The 17569-nt window shown below is 39.6% G+C and overlaps 1 protein-coding gene across 2 annotated transcripts in view; it reads left to right on the top strand.

Annotated features, from left to right (window-relative positions):
- Positions 1–17569, top strand: part of SPIDR (scaffold protein involved in DNA repair) — a 455986-nt gene that overhangs the window by 24829 nt on the left and 413588 nt on the right. For both annotated transcript variants that reach the window (XM_062188521.1, XM_062188522.1), the window contains one exon: positions 8049–8212. In XM_062188521.1, the coding sequence (XP_062044505.1) occupies positions 8049–8212 (164 nt within the window). The remainder of the gene's footprint in view (positions 1–8048; positions 8213–17569) is intronic.

The following is a 17569-nucleotide window of genomic DNA, read 5'->3' as shown; positions in this document are numbered from 1 at the left end:
CTCATTAAAATAACTATCATGTCTAGTAACACAAGATCATTAGACTTTTTAATTCTCAAACATTTGTATTAATAGCATTTTCCATTATAGAAACTTAAAGTCTGGTACCACATCACATCTTGACAGTCCTTCTAATATACTCCAAATAGACTGATTAGTTGGTGTCTCTATAAGATGAGAGACATAGGTCCTTCGATTTTTTCAGTTGGGCCCAAACTGGAAAAACCAAAGTCCAGGATTTACTGGAAATTTTAGAGACCAGATTGTTTGAAACTTTGATTTTTTGAATGCCTGTCAAGAATGCCAAGAAGGCTCAAAATCCAAAATATCTGGTTGAAATAAGTTTTCTTAAAATCATGACATAACATAGACCAAGTTTGATCATTGTTACAAGGTGATTATTCAAATTTTTGAAAATAAGCACATATTTAAATAACCCATAGCTCTTAATAAAAATTCAGCTGTTTTTGAACAATTAGAATTTAACAGACATCAAGAGAACATAATAGATTACTTTAATACATTGCTTTAACAGAGCATCAGAGTTTAATTCTATGTCAAAGAGAAATTGAGCTTCCTGTGATCTTTTGCTGTGAGGTTTCCTTCCTTTACCTTCTTTCATATTGGTGACCATGTTTCTGTGTTTCTGTGTGTAAGACATCTTTAAGCATCTTTTGCAGGGCAGGATGAGTGGAAAAAAAAAATTCTTTCAGTTTCTGTTTGCTATGAAAAGTCTTAATTTCACCTTTATTCACAAATGAGAGCTTTGCAGGATATAGTATTCTGGGCTGGCAGTTTTTCTCTCTTAGTACCTGGGCTATGTCTCGCCATTCCCTTCTAGCTTGTAGGGTTTCTGATGAGAAGTCTGCTGTGAGTCTAATTGGAGATCCTCTGAGAGTGATCTGACGTTTCTCTCTTGCACCTTTTAGGATCTTTTCTTTATGTTTCACTGTGGTGAGTTTGATTACAACATGTCGTGGTGAGGATCTCTTTTGGTCATGTTTATTAGGGGTTCTATAAGCTTCCTGTACTAAGATGCCTCTGTCCTTCTCCAAACCTGGGAAATTTTCTGCTAGTATCTCACTGAAAATGCCTTCTAATCCTTTCTCCCTCTCCATGCCTTCAGGAACTCCTAGAACCCGAATGTTGGGTTTTTTAATAGTATCCTGTAGATTCCCGACAATATTTTTTAGATTTCTAATTTCTTCTTCTTTCTTTGGTTTGCCTGTTTCCTTTCCTGTTCTCTGTCTTCTGAGTCTGATATTCTCTCTTCTGCTTCGCCCATTCTGTTTTTAAGGCTCTCTAATGTGTTTGTCATTTGATCTATTGAACTCTTCATTTCATTATGATTTCTAGTCACTATCAGAGTTTCTTGTTCCACTAGTTGTTTCATTTCATTTTGATTCCTCCTTAATATTTCACTTTCACGAGAGAGATTTTCTATCTTGTCCATGAAGGATTTCTGTAGTTCAAGAATTTGTTTTTGAGAACTTCTTAATGTTCTTATCAATTTTTTGAGATCCGCTTCTTGCATTTCTTCGATCTCATCATCTTCATAATCTTGAATTGGGGTGTCTTTTCCATTTGGGGGCGTCATAGTGTCTTCCTTGTTCTTGTTAGCTTGGTTTTTGCGTTTGTTGTTTGGCATGTTGGAGATATTTGGTTTCTTCACTGTGGTGTTTTTTCTTGTTACACTATGGCTCTATATTAAGTGGACTGTCTGCTTTCAGTGGAGCCTTAGAGGCTTGAGATGAGTGTGGACTGAGAGCTGTGTTTGGTTCCTCAGGGTTGAGGGTGTGTCAAGGATGACACTCCCAGGTTAGGTGTGGTAAATCTCTCTTTCTTTTTTTGATTTAAAAGGGAAGTAATTCCGCACAGCTGAACGTAATTGGAGGTAGTTAGCAGGCAAATGATATACCCACAGGAGCCAGAGATCGGAAGCTCTTTCCCAAGGACCACACAGGGAATCTCTGCTGCCCTCAGTGGGGGCTCCAATTCTCCTGCAGTCTCCCACTGGGTTGCCAAGTTAGATGCTAATCTCCTGTTATCTCACCCCTCCCCACAGAGTCAGGTTTTTCTGCTAGGCTCAGGGCTGGTGCAGACCTGAGGTCGCCCTGCTTATGACGTATGTCCAAAATGGCGCCTGCTCTGTCTTGCTCGCCTTTGAGAGGTGAGCGGAGAGAGAGAAACTTGTGTCTGTATCAGTCACTTTTTTTTTTTTCCCTCTCTCTCTTCTAGTTAGCCTTGTGAACTTTTCCCCACGGAGTTTCAAGCCTCGTTCCCTCTAGCCTCCTCTTTCCGCTTGCCTGCTGGTATCTCGGGCTATGGAGGTTTGGCTCACCTCGCGTTCCAGCGCTGGTGCGTTGAGTCTGCCGCTGGTGTCCCGAACTTGGGCTCCCACGCTCTCCACGCAGGTCCACTGTGAATCACTAGTTCCGGAAGAGTTTCCTCTGCTGTTTCATCCCCTACTCTTCCTTGACCCTGCAGTATCTCCACTTATATTAAACTTTCTCTCCCCCCGGACTAAGTGTGCTCCCTGCCTATTCCGCCATCTTGCCGCCTCATGGGAGTGTAATTTTTACCAGTTTTGTTTGCTGTTAGTATTTTGTGTTGCCTCATGTTTTAGACAGTTGAAAATAGGGTTTCTCAGTCTTGGCACTGTTATCGCTTGGGTCCAGATGCCTCTGTCGTGAGGAGGAGGACGTTCCTGTGTGTTGCAGAATGTTTTGCAGCTTCTCCAGTCTCTACCCAGTAGATTACAGTGATGCCACCAGTCTCCGTTGACACAACCAAAGAAGTCTTCTGAGGTTAGGCATCCCCTGAAGGACACACCCCAGTTGATAGACACAGACTAGAATTATAGAAATCATTTACTTTTTTTTTTAAAGAAACCTTTTATTTAATGAATACAAATTTCATAAGTCCAACTTTAGGAATATAGTGGCTCTTCCCCCATACCCTCCCTCCCACCCCTACTCACATCTCACCACCTCCTCCCTCTCCTATCCCATTCTTCATTAATATTCATTTTAATTAACTTTATATACAGAAGACCAATTCTATATAAGTAAAGGTTTCAACAATTTGCACACACACACGCAAAGCTCTGATGGTGCTTGTGTTCCTTTGTCTTCTTGCTATGAGCATTCAGCAACCAGGAGAATTTCTCTTGCATTCCCCTGCATGCCTCCATGACTAATTGCCATGTTGGATATAGGGAGTAATTGCTATTGTGCATCTGCTTCTCTCGGTGGTGGCCTGAACTTTGGGTTTTATAATCATAGTGGGCTTGGACTGCGTCTTCTGGAATGACAGTAGCAGATTGAAGAAGACTTTTTGTCTTATCTCATTTTAACTTTACTCTCTTCCTTTTTGTTAAGATTTATTTATTTATTTGAAAGAATTAAAGAGCAGAAAAGAGGCTGGCGCCACGGCTCACTAGATTAATCTTCCACCTGTGGCGCCAGTACTCCGGGTTCTAGTCCCAGTTGTGGCACTGGTTCTGTCTCGGTTGCTCCTCTTCCAGTCCAGTTCTCTACTGTGGCCCGGGAAGGCAGTGGAGGATGGCCCACTTGGGCCCTGCACCCGCATGGGAGACGAGGAGGAAGCACCTTGCTCCTGGCTTCGGATCAGCGCAGCGTGCTGGCCGTAGTGGCCATTTGGGGGGTGAACCAACAGAAGGAAGACCTTTCTCTCTGTCTCTCTCTCTCTCTAACTCTGCCTGTCAAAAAAAAAAAAAAAAGGCAGTTAAATTTTAAACACCTGAGAATAATTGTGTGTTAATTACTGAGTTCAACCAATAGTACTAGAACAACAACAACAACAACAACAAATACTAAAAAGGATAGAGTATTACATTGTACATCTAAAGTCAGGACAGGAGCTGATCAGTTCATTGTTGCTTATAGTGTCCATTTCACTTAAGACGTGTTGTGGTGAGGATCTCTTTTGGTCATGTTTATTAGGGGTTCTATGAGCTTCCTGTATTAGGATGTCAATGCACAAAAATCAACAGCCTTTGTATACACAGGCAATGCCACGGCTGAGGAAGAACTTCTAAAATCAATCCCATTCACAATAGCTACAAAAACAATCAAATACCTTGGAATAAACTTAACCAAAGACGTTAAAGATCTCTACGATGAAAACTACAAAACCTTACAGAAAGAAATAGAAGAGGATACCAAAAAATGGAGAAATCTTCCATGCTCATGGATTGGAAGAATCAATATCATCAAAATGTCTATTCTCCCAAAAGCAATTTATACATTCAATGCAATACCCATCAAGATCCCGAAGACCTTCTTCTCAGATATAGAAAAAATGATGCTGAAATTCATATGGAGACACAGAAGACCTCGAATAGCCAAAGCAATCTTGTACAACAAAAACAAAGCCGGAGGCATCACAATACCTGATTTTAGGACATACTACAGGGCAGTTGTTATCAAAACAGCATGGTACTGGTACAGAAACAGATGGATAGACCAATGGAACAGAATAGAAACACCAGAAATCAATCCAAACATCTACAGCCAACTTATATTTGACCAAAGATCCAAATCTAATCCCTGGAATAAGGACAGTCTATTCAATAAATGGTGCTGGGAAAATTGGATTTCCACATGCAGAAGCTTGAAGCAAGACCCATACCTATCACCTTACACAAAAATTCACTCAACATGGATTAAAGACTTAAATCTACGACCCGAAACCATCAAATTATTAGAGAGCATTGGAGAAACCCTGCAAGATATAGGCACAGGCAAAGACTTCTTGGAAAAGACCCCAGCAGCACAGGCAGTCAAAGCCAAAATTAACATTTGGGATTGCATCAAATTGAGAAGTTTCTGTACTTCAAAAGAAACAGTCAGGAAAGTGAAGAGGCAACCAACAGAATGGGAAAAAATATTCGCAAACTATACTACAGATAAAGGATTGATAACCAGAATCTACAAAGAAATCAAGAAAATCCACAACAACAAAACAAACAACCCACTTAAGAAATGGGCCAAGGACCTCAATAGACATTTTTCGAAAGAGGAAATCCAAATGGCCAACAGACACATGAAAAAATGTTCAAGATCACTAGCAATCAGAGAAATGCAAATCAAAACCACAATGAGGTTCCATCTCACCCCGGTGAGAATAGCTCACATTCAGAAATCTACCAACAACAGATGCTGGAGAGGATGTGGGGAAAAAGGGACACTAACCCACTGTTGGTGGGAATGCAAACTGGTTAAGCCACTATGGAAGTCTGTCTGGAGATTCCTCAGAAACCTGAACATAACCCTACCATACAACCCAGCCATCCCACTCCTTGGGATTTACCCAAAGGAATTTAATTTGACAAATAAAAAAGCCATCTGCACATTAATGTTTATTGCAGCTCAATTCACAATAGCTAAGACCTGGAACCAACCCAAATGCCCAACAACAGTAGACTGGATAAAGAAATTATGGGACATGTACTCCATAGAATACTATACAGCAGTAAGAAACAACAAAACCCAGTCATTTGCAACAAGATGGAGCAAGCTGGAAAACATCATGCTGAGTGAATTAAGCCAGTCCCAAAGAGAAAAATACCATTTGTTTTCCCTGATCGATGACAACTGAGCGCCAAAGAGGAAACCTGTTAAGTGAAATGGACACTATAAGCAACAATGAACTGATCAGCTCCTGTCCTGACTTTAGATGTACAATGTAATACTTTATCCTTTTTAGTATTTGTTGTTGTTGTTGTTGTTCTAGTACTATTGGTTGAACTCAGTAATTAACACACAATTATTCTCAGGTGTTTAAATTTTAACTGAAAAGTGATCCCTGTTAAATCTAAGAGTGGAAAAAGAGAGGGAGGAGATGAACAATTTGGAACATGCTCAATCGGACTGGCCGCAAATGGTGGAGTTAGAAATGTGCAGGGGATTCCAACACAATCCCATCAAGGTGGCATGTACCAATGCCATCGCACTAGTCCAAGTGATCAATTTCAGCTCACAATTGATAGCTCTGATAGGTCTAAGAGTCAAAGAGATCACACAAACAAGACAAGTATCTGCTAATACTAACTGATAGAATCAAAAAGGGAGAGAAAGATCCAACATGGGAAGTGGGATACACAGCAGACTCATAGGATGGCAGATGTCCTAAACAACACTCCGGCCTCAGAATCAGCCCTCAAGGCATTCAGATCTGGCTGAAGAGCCCATGAGAGTATAGCAGGCATGGAAAGCCAAGATATCATGGGAAAAAAAAAAACAAAGACCTAAATGAATGATCTCTGTGAGTGAGATCCCAGTGGAAAGAACGGGGCCATCAAAGAAGGAGATACCCTTCTCCGAAGGGAGGAGAGAACCTCCACTTTGACTATGACCCTATCGGAATAAGACCAAAGTCAGCGAACTCTAAAGGCTTCCATAGCCCTGGCAACTCATGACTAGAGCCTAGGGAGATTACTGACGCCATGAACAGGAGTGTCAAATTGTTAAGTCAGCAACAGGAGTCACTGTGTACTTACACCCCATGCGGGATCTGTCCCTAATGTGTCGTCTAAAGCCAAGTGATGCTATGACTGGTACTGAAACAGTATTTTTATACTTTGCGTTTCTGTGTGGGCGCAGACTGATGAGGTCTTTGCTAATTATATACTGAATTGATCTTCTGTATATAAAGAGAATTGGAAATGGAAAAAAAAAAAAAACAACCTGGTGTCAAAATGGAAATGGCATAGAAAATTAATTATTTTGAAAAAAAAAAATTATGTAGGATCTCTGTCTTTAATGTGCTGTACATTGCTATTTAATGCTATAATTAGTAATCCAATGGTAGTTTTTTCACTCGATGTTGCTATATGGGCAAAATGTTGAAACCTTTACCTAATATATACTAAATTGATCTTCTGTATACAAAGAGAATTGAAAATGAATCTTTACATGAATGGAAGGGGAAAGGGAGCGGGAGGGGGGAGGGTTGCGGGCGGGAGGGAAGTTATGGGAGGGGGGAAGCCATTGTAACCCACAAGCTATACTTTGGAAATTTATATTCATTAAATAAAAGTTTAAAAAAAAAAAAATTGAAAATATAAAAAAAAAAAAACATGAACATAATTTTAATTTTCCACCTTAAAAGTTTGCAAAAGTAGCATCCAATTAATAATGATTTGATGTGATCTAAAAACTGAATTTACTTTTATGGTTTCCTTACTTTAATGGTTCCCCTTATAGAAGAAATTAATGTATAGAAAAATTTGAGTGGAAAATAATGTTTGAAAGTTTTTTTAAATTTTTTTAAAAATTTTATTTGACAGATAGACAGTGAGAGAGAGACAGAAAGGTCTTCCTTCTGTTGGTTCAGCCCCCAAATGGCCACTATGGCCGGCGATGTGCCAATCCGAAGCCAGGAGCCAGGTGCTTCCTCCCAGTCTCCCATGTGGGTGCAGAGGCCCAAGCACTCTGGCCATCCTCTACTGCCTTCCCGGGCCACAGCAGAGAGCTGGACTGGAAGAGGAGCAGCTGGGACTAGAACCCAGCGCCAATATGGGATGCCGGCGCCGTAGGCGGAGGATTAACCAAGTGAGCCATGGCGCCGACCACAAGTTTTGGTTTTTTTTTTGTACTAGAGAGCTGGCTAAGTAAACACTGGTTCATTGACACAGTGGAATTCTATATTGTAGAAGGGAATGAGGATATTCCCTGCTTACTGATAAGGAAAAACGTCTTAATTATGTGAAATGAAAAAGATTATGGTTTATAAGAAAGGAGGAAAAATAAAACATGCACAATTACTTATATTTACTGGAACAGGCAATGGAAACTCTGCAAGCATATAAAACAGGTAGTAAATGTAGTTAACTTTGATTGGGGTGGGATTAAGAAATGCAAGAAACAAAGTGACTAGAAATAAGGCTAGGAATATATTTTCACTGATTTAATGTATTTTTAAAATTTATTCAGAAATGGGGATATAGTAACTACTGAGAATAAAAATAGATTTAAAAAATTTAAAGATTTGAAATTAAGCAAGTTACAATTTATATTTTATAGATGAATTGCAGTTCATTGACTGGGAGCTCGACAGTGACAGGGAAGATGCTGGTGAATGTAACGAATTTGAAGATGGCGAGGGTACTGTGGATATCTCAGACTGTGCTTCCTGTTCAAGTAGCCAGTCTTTGACGAGTGATGACAGGCTCTCTGAGTTTCCAAAGGTAAGAATGAATCATTTCAGAAACTCATATTCTTTTATAACGTATGTTAATCAAGGCCTTTGGTGTTTCTCCCACCATTCCTTCTCGGAGATAATGCTTTTCACTCTTAGAGCTTTCTTTTGAGCTCCACACCTTGGTCCTTAAATCACATGCTGGTGCTGTGCTTCTCAACATGGGGAAATATGGAGCTCTCCTCCCCCTAACTCTCCACTGCCAACTAGGCAATGAACTTTGGCTGTCCCTCCAGTGCCCTAGTACAGATATGTCAGGGTGTGGTTAGTTTAGTATGCAGCATTTACATCATTGTGAATAAGGAATATTGATAACCAAGAACCATGTTAACTATCATTATTTTCTTTAACAACTATTTGTGTTTCTTAGACAATTACTTGGATTTTTTTAAAAATGTATTTGTTTGAAAGGCAGAGAGACAGAGATCACCCATCGACTGGGCTCATTGGTTCATTCCCCAAATGCTCCCAGCAGCCAAGGGCTGGGTCAGGCTGAAGCCAGGAGCCTGAAACTCCATTTGGGTCTTCCACTTGTGTGCCAGGGATCCAGGTACTTGAGGCTTCTCCTACCACCTCTCTGGGTTTACATGAGCAGGAAGCTGGAATCAGAATTGGATCCAGGACTCAAACATAAGCACTCTAAAACGGAATCTATGCATCTCCAAGTGGCATCTTTACCAATGCGTGAAACACCCGTTCCCTATATTGACTCTTTGCTTAGGTAATTTTACTGAACATTAATGGAATCCTAATATTTCATAATTGTCTAACTCTCTCATCATCATTTCTCTACATAGCAGGCTTTCTGTTTTTTTTTTATTTTCTTGGTGAATGTTTCCTACAACCTCCTAGTTGCTCCAATTTGGATTCAAGATCCTCTTCTCTTTGTGATGTTGTCACTCTGGGGGTCTCTGTTGCCCATCATTCTAGGAATTTGTACTCTTGTTTCCTGCATGGTGCTCCTTTATCCTGCATTTCTTGTTTTCCTTTTTCTTGGTTTTCACCCTTGTTTTGGTTGAATACATCTTCTGTTAGCTTCTGAGAAATGATGTATGGAAGTTTTTTTGATGCTTGGCTTGTCTAAATATGCTTTGATCTTACTGTACTTTGACATATTATTGAAAATTTGTATAGAATTTTAGTTTCAAAATAACTTTTTCTCAAGTTTTAAAGGCATCGCTTCATTGTCTTTTAGCTCAAGAGGTTTTACCAGTCAGGCTGAAGCTTCTCATTAATGATCTTTTTTTTTTTTTTTTTTTTTTTTTTTTTGGACAGGCAGAGTGGATAGTGAGAGAGAGAGACAGAGAGAAAGGTCTTCCTTTGCCGTTGGTTCACCCTCCAATGGTCGCCGCGGCCTGCACGCTGCAGCCAGCGCACCGCGCTGATCCGAAGGCAGGAGCCAGGTGCTTCTCCTGGTTCCCATGCGGGTGTAGGGCCCAAGCACTTGGGCCATCCTCCACTGCACTCCTGGGCCACAGCAGAGAGCTGGCCTGGAAGAGGGGCAACCGGGACAGAATCCGGCACCCTGACCGGGACTAGAACCCAGTGTGCCGGCGCTGCAAGGCGGAGGATTAGCCTGTTGAGCCGCGGCGCCGGCCTCATTAATGATCTTTTAAGATTCTTTTTTCTCTCTCTGTGAGTCTGCCTTTCAAATAAATAAATAGATCTTAAAAAAAATATGAATACATTTATAAAAATTCATGAAAATACAGAATGAAAAGATAGTTATTTTTGTGCAAAAAAATTTGAATTTTGTGCCAGGTAGATTTATTTTTTAGAAACCTTTTGTTAATGAGTACAAATTTCGTAAGTACAGCATTAGGAATATAGTGATTCTTCCCACCATACCGACCCTCCCATCCCCACTCCCACTACATTTCCTCCTCCCTCTCCCATTCCCAGTCCCATTCTCTATTCAGACTCATTTTGAATTAACTTTATACACCGAATACCAACTCTATACTAATAAAAGATTTCAAAAATTTGCATACATGCACACAAAATATAAAAAAAAAATGTTTGAAAACAAGTTTTACAGTTAATTCTTATAATAACTCATTGAGGACAGAGGTCCTGCGTGGGGAGTAAGTGCACAATGACTCCTTTGTTTAATTTAACAATTAACACTCTTATGTACGACATCAGTGATCTCACTTGGCCTTTAACATAAGCCTCCAAGATATGGAAGCCTTTTGAGTCCAAAGTCTCTGTCAGTATTTAAACAAGGCCATAAGCAAAGTGGAAGTTCTCTCCTCCCTTCACAGAAAAGTACATCCTACTTTGGTGGCAATTCTTCCCACTGGTGTCTCATTCACAGAGATCCTTCATGGAGCACATTTTTTTGGTCACAGTGTCTTGGCTTTCCATGCCTGAAATGCTCTCGTGGACTTTTCAGCCAGACCAGATTGCCTTAAGGGCTAATTATAAGGTCAGAGTGCTATTTAGAGCAATTGTCATTCTATGAGTCTGTGTGTATTGCTTCTCATGTTGAAACATTCTCTCTCTTTTTTTTTTTTTAATTGTATCTATTGTATTACCAGACACTTGATCTTATGTATATGATCTCTTTAATACTCAGTCCTATCTATATGGTCAATTTTATACTTAATATAATCACGTTAACACTTAAAATTGCATTATTACCATAAAGCTTAATGGGATCCGGAGTCCCATGGGAAATTTTTAGCTTACCCTTTGAGGTAATTCCATAGGAATGTATGCAGAACAATTCAGCTTTACAATTACAAACTTCGTCCTTCCTCTCTTATTCCCACTCTTATTTTTTAGTGGGATCTATTTTCAATTGACTTTATACCAATATAATTAATTCTATGTTTTTTTAAACTTTTATTTAATAAATATAAATTTCCAAAGTACAACTTTTGGATTATAGCGGATTTACCCCCATAACTACCATCCCACCCGCAAACATCCGATCTCCCACTCCCTCTCCCATCCCATTCACATTAAGATTTATTTTCAATTATCTTTATATACAGAAGATCAATTAAGTATATACTAAGTAAAGATTTCAACAGTTTGCACCCACACAGAAACACAAAGTATAAAGTACTGTTTGAGTACTAGTTTTACCGTTAATTCACATAGTACAACACATTAAGGACAGAGATCCTACATGGGGAGTAAGTGCACAGTGACTCCTGTTGTTAATTTAACAATTGACACTCTTATTTATGACGTCAGTAATCACCCTAGGCTCTTGTCATGAGCTGCCAAGGCTATGGAAGCCTCTTGAGTTCACCAACTCCAATCTTATTTAGACAAGGCCATAAGCAAAGTGGAAGTTCTCTCCTCCCTTCAGAGATAGGTACCTCCTTCTTTGATGGCCCATACTTTCTGCTGGAATCTCACTCACAGAGATCTTTCATTTAGGTGTTTTTTGTTTTGTTTTGTTTTGTTTTGTTTTGTTTTGTTTTGTTTTTGCCACAGTGTCTTGGCTTTCTATGCCTGAAATAGTCTCATGGGTTTTTAGCCGGATCCAAATACATTAAGGGCCAATTCTGAAGTCAGAGTGCTGTTTAGGACATCTGCTATTCTATGAGTCTGCTGTGTATCCCGCTTCCCATGTTGGATTGTTCTCTCCTTTTTAATTCTATCAGTTAGTATTAGCAGACACTAGTCTTGTTTATGTGATCCCTTTGACTCTTAATCCTATCATTATAATGAACTATGAACTGACACTTATCACTTGGACTAGTGAGATAGCATTGGTACATGCCACCTTCATGGGATTGAATTGGAATCCCCTGGCACGTTTCTAACTCCATCATTTGGGGCAACTCCGATTGAGCATGTGTCGAGCTGTACATCTCCTCCCTCTCATTCTCACTCTTATATTTAAGGGAGATAACTTTTCAGTTAAATTGAAACACCTAAGAATAACTGTGTGTTAATTAAAGAGTTCAACCAATGGTATTAAGTAGAAAAATAAAATAATATAAAGAATAAAATAGTAAGTTGTTCCTAGACAGTCAGGACAAGGGCTGATCAAGTCATTGTTTCTCATAGTGCCCATTTCACTTGAATAGGTTTCCTTTTTGGTGCTCGGTTAGCTGTCACCGATCAGGGAAAACATACGATATTTGTGCTTTTAGGACTGGCTTATTTCACTCAGCATAATGTTTTCCAGATTAATTCATTTTGTTGCAAATGACCAGATTTTATTGTTTACTGCTGTATAGTATTCCATAGAGTACATGTCCCATATTTTCTTTATCCAGTCTTCTGTTGATGGGCATTTAGATTGATTCCAGGTCTTAGCTATTGTGAATTGAGCTGCAATAAACATTGAGGTGCAGATAGCTCTTTTATTTGCCAATTTAATTTCCTTTGGGTAAATTCCAAGAAGTGAATTGGCTGGATTGTGTGGTAGGGTTATATTCAGGTTTCTGATGAATCTCCAGACTGACACTAACAGTGGGTTAGTGTCCCCTTTTCGCCACATCCTCGCCAGCATCTGTTGGTGGATTTCTGTATGTAAGCCTTTGTGACAGGGGTGAGGTGAAACCTCATTGTGCTTTTAATTTGCATTTCCCTGATGGCTAGTGATCCTGAACATTTTTTGATGTGTCTGTTGGCCATTTGGATTTCTTCTTTTGAAAAATGTCTATTGAGGTCCTTGGCCCATCTCTTAAGTGGGTTGTTTTGATGTTGTGGATTTTCTTGATTTCTTTGTAGATTCTGGTTATCAACCCTTTATCTGTTGTGTTGTTTGCAAATATTTTTTCCTGTCGGTTGCCTCTTCACTTTCCTGACTGTTTCTTTTGAAGTACAGAAACTTCTCAATTTGATGCAATCCCAAATGTTAATTTTGGCTTTGACTGCCTGTGCCTCCATGGTCTTTTTGAAGAAGTCTTTGCCGGTACCTATATCTTGCAGGGTTTCTCCAGTGCTCTCTAATAATTTGATGGTGTCGGGTCATAGATTTAGGTCTTTAATGCATGTTGAGTGGATTTTTGTGTAAGGTGAAAGGTAGGGGTCTTGCTTCATGCTTCTGCATGTGGAAATCCAATTTCCCTAGCACCATTTGTTGAATAGACTGTCCTTGCTCCAGGAATTCGTTTTAGTTCCTTGATCAAATATAAGTTGGCTGTAGATATTTGGATTGATTTTTGGTGTTTCTATTCTGTTCCATTGGTCTATCCATCTGTTTCTGTACCAGTACCATGCTGTTTTGATTACAGCTGCCCTGTAGTATGTCCTGAAATCTGGTATTGTGATGCCTCCAGCTTCGTTTTTGTTGTAGAAGATTGTTTTAGCTATTCAAGGTCTCTGGAGGCTCCATATGAATTTCAGCATCATTTTTTCCAGATCTGAGAAGAATGCCTTTGGTATTTTGAATCTATAAATTGCTTTTGGGAGAATGGATATTTTGATGATATTGATTCTTCCAATCCATGAGCATGGAGATTTTTCCACTTTTTGGTATCCTCTTCTATTTCTTTCTTTAAGATTTTGTAATTCTCATTGAAGAGATCTTTGATATCCTTGATTAAGTTTATTCCAAGGTGTTTGATTGTTTTTGTAGCTATTGTGAATGGGATTGATCTCAGAAGTTCTTTCTCAGCCGTGGCATTGCCTGTGTGTACAAAGGCTGTTGTTTGTTGTGCATTGTTTATATCCTGCAACTTTGCCAGACTGTTCTATGAGTTCCAATAGTCTCTTAGTGGAGTTCTTTGGATCCCCTAAATAAAGAATTATATCATCTGCAAAGAGGGATAGTTTGACTTCTTCCTTCCCAATTTGTATCCCTTTAATTTCTTTTTCTTGCCTAATGGCTCTGGCTAAATCTTCCAGGACTATATTGAATAGCAGTGGTGAAAGTGGGCGTCCCTATCTGGTACTGAATCTCAGTGGAAATGCTTCCAACTTTTCCCCATTCAATAGGATGCTGGCCATGGGTTTTTCATAAATTGCTTTGATTGTATTGAGAAGTGTTCCTTCTATATCCAGTTTGCTTAGAGTTTAAATCAAGAAAGGGTGTTGTATTTTATCGAATGATTTCTCTGAATTTATTTAGATAATCATATGTTTTTTTTCTGTAGTTTGTTATTGTGGTGTATCACATTGTTTTGCGAACACTGAACCATCCCTACATACCAGGAATAAATCCCACTTGGTCTTGGTGGATAATCTTTCTGATGTGTTGTTGCATTCTGTTTTCTTTTTTCTTTGAGATTTTTTAATAATATAAATTTTAGATAGCATTTAGGATAGAGTAATTTTTAAAAATTTATTTAGTAAATATAAATTTCCAAAGTACACTTTATGGATTACAATGGCTTCCCCCCCATAACTTCCCTCCCACTTGCACCCCTCCCATCTCCCGCTCCCTCTCCCATTCCATTCACATCAAGGTTCATTTTCAATTATCTTTATACACAGAAGATTGATTTAGTATGTATTAAGTAAAAATTTCAACAGTTTGCACCCACACAGAAACACAAAGTGTAAAATACTGTTCCAATAGTAGTTATAGCATTACTTCACATTGGACAACACATTAAGGATAGATCCTACATGAGAAGTAAGTACACAGTGACTCCTGTTTTTGACTTAACAATTTGACACTCTTGTTTATGGCGTCAGTAATCTCCCTAGGCTGTAGTCATGAGCTGCCAAGGCTATGGAAGCCTCTTGAGTTCACCGACTTCGATCTTATTCCAACAGGGTCATAGTCAAAGTGGAAGTTCTCTCCTCCCTTCAGAGAAAGGTACCTCCTTTTTTGATGGCCCCGTTCTTTCCACTGGGTTCTCACTCGCAGAGATCTTTCATTTAGGTCTTCTTTTTTTTTTTCCAGAGTGTCTTGGCTTTCCTTGCCTGAAATACTCTCATGGTCTCTTCAGCCAGATCCGAATGCGTTAAGGGCTGATTCTGAGGCCAGAGTGCTATTTAGGACATCTGCCATTCTATGAGTCTGCTGTGTATCCTGTTTCCCATGATGGATCGTTCTCTCCCTCTTTGATTCTGTCAGTTAGTATTAGCTGACACTATTCTTGTTTGTGTGATCCCTTTGACTCTCAGACCCATCAGTGTGATCAATTGTGAACTGAAATTGATCACTTGGACTAGTGAGATGACATTGGTACTGATGGGATTGCATTGGAATCCCCTGGCACGTTTCTAACTCCCTATTTGGGGCAAGTCAGATTGAGCATGTCCCAAATTGTACACCTCCTCCATCTCTTATTCCCACTCTTATATTTAACAGGGATCACTTTTCAGTTAAATTTAAACACCTAAGAATAATTGTGTTTTAATTACAGAGTTCAACCAATAGTACTAGAACAAAACAAAAATACTAAAATGGATAAAGTATTACATTGTATAACAATAGCACAAGAGCTGATCAAGTTACTGTTTCTTATAGTGTCCATTTCACTTCAACAGGTTTCCCCTTTGGTGCTCAGTTAGTTGTCGCCGATCAGGGAGAACATATGATATTTGTCCCTTTGGGACTGGCTTAATTCACTCAGCATAATGTTTTCCAGATTCCTCCATCTTTTTGCAAATGACCGGATTTCATTGTTTTTGACTGCTGTATAGTATTCTATAGAGTACATGTCCCATAATTTCTTTATCCAGTCTACTGTTGATGGGCATTTGGGTTGGTTCCAGGTCTTAGCTATTGTGAATTGAGCTGCAATAAACATTAAGGTGCAGGTGGCTTTTTTGTTTGCCAATTTAATTTCCTTTGGGTAAATTCCAAGGAGTGGGATGGCTGGGTTATATGGTAGGGTTATATTCAGGTTTCTGAGGAATCTCCAGACTGACTTCCATAGTGGCTTTTCCAGTTTGCATTCCCACCAACAGTGGGTTAGTGACCCTTTTTCCCCACATCCTCTCCAGCATCTATTGTTGGTAGATTTCTGAATGTGAGCCATTCTAACCGGGGTGAGGTGAAACCTCATTGTGGTTTTGATTTGCATTTCCCTGATGGCTAGTGATCTTGAACATTTTTTGATGTGTCTGTTGGCCATTTGGATTTCTTCTTTTGAAAAATGTCTATTGAGGTCCTTTTCCCATCTCTTAAGTGGGTTGTTTTGATGTTGTGGATTTTCTTGATTTCTTTGTAGATTCTGGTTATCAACCCTTTATCTGTTGTGTTGTTTGCAAATATTTTTTCCTGTCGGTTGCCTCTTCACTTTCCTGACTGTTTCTTTTGAAGTACAGAAACTTCTCAATTTGATGCAATCCCAAATGTTAATTTTGGCTTTGACTGCCTGTGCCTCCGTGGTCTTTTTGAAGAAGTCTTTGCAGGTACCTATATCTTGCAGGGTTTCTCCAATGCTCTCTAATAATTTGATGGTGTCGGGTCGTAGATTTAGGTCTTTAATGCATGTTGAGTGGATTTTTGTGTAAGGTGAAAGGTTCGGGGTCTTCACTGCAGGAAGCATCTATTTTCCTTGTGTGGGTCTTTGAGATTTTTAAAAAATTTTTTTAGATTTTATCTATTTGAGAGGTAGAGTTACAGATAGTAAGAGGGAGAGAGAGAGAAAGGTCTTCCTTCCATTGGTTTACTCCCTAGATGCCGCAACGGCCAAAGTCAGGAGCTTCTTCCAGGTCCCCCCTGCGGGTGCAGGGGCCCAAGGGCTTGGACCGTCCTCTACTGTTTTCCCAGGCCACAACTGAGCTGGATGGGAAGAGGGGCAGCCAGGACTAGAACCTGTGCCCATATGGGATACAGGCACCACAGGCGAAGATTAACCTACTGTGCCAAGGAACTGGCCCCTGAGATTTCTTTCTACAATTGTATATGGACAGAAGATGATAAAATGAGAAATTCAGCAAATATTTCTCCCAAGTTTCATGCTTGCTGAGTTCTAGGAGTGTGCAAATAGCTGTCCCTTCAAGAAGCTGGTGTGACTCCCTAATCATTACTGTATAAAAGGAATTTAGGACACCTTAAAACTATGAAAATGGTGTTTGTTGACTATGATGTGGGCATCAGTATTGATTCTTGGTAGTTTTCGTGGGGCAGTTACCAAGGTATAACTGATGCTTTTGACTTACTCTTTTTACATTTTAATGCTGATAGTCAACTCATTGGAAACAACTAATTTTTTTTTTTGAGGGTTCCCACATTCTCAAAGAGAGCCCTGCTTTTTCTTTCTTTTTTTTTTTTTTTAATTTATTTGACAACTAGAGATATAGAGAGAGACAGAGAGAAAGGTCTTCCTTCCGTTGATTCACCCCCCAAATGGCTGCTGCAGCCAGGAGCCAGGTGCTTCCTCCTGGTCTCCCATGCGGGTGCAGGGCCCAAGCACTTGGGCCATCCTTTACTGCCTTCTCGGGCTACAGCAGAGCGTTGGACTGGAAGAGGAGC

This window comes from Lepus europaeus, chromosome 4 (assembly GCF_033115175.1).
Source record: "Lepus europaeus isolate LE1 chromosome 4, mLepTim1.pri, whole genome shotgun sequence".
Lineage (NCBI taxonomy): Eukaryota > Metazoa > Chordata > Mammalia > Lagomorpha > Leporidae > Lepus > Lepus europaeus.
This window is presented reverse-complemented; position numbering and strand designations above follow the sequence as displayed.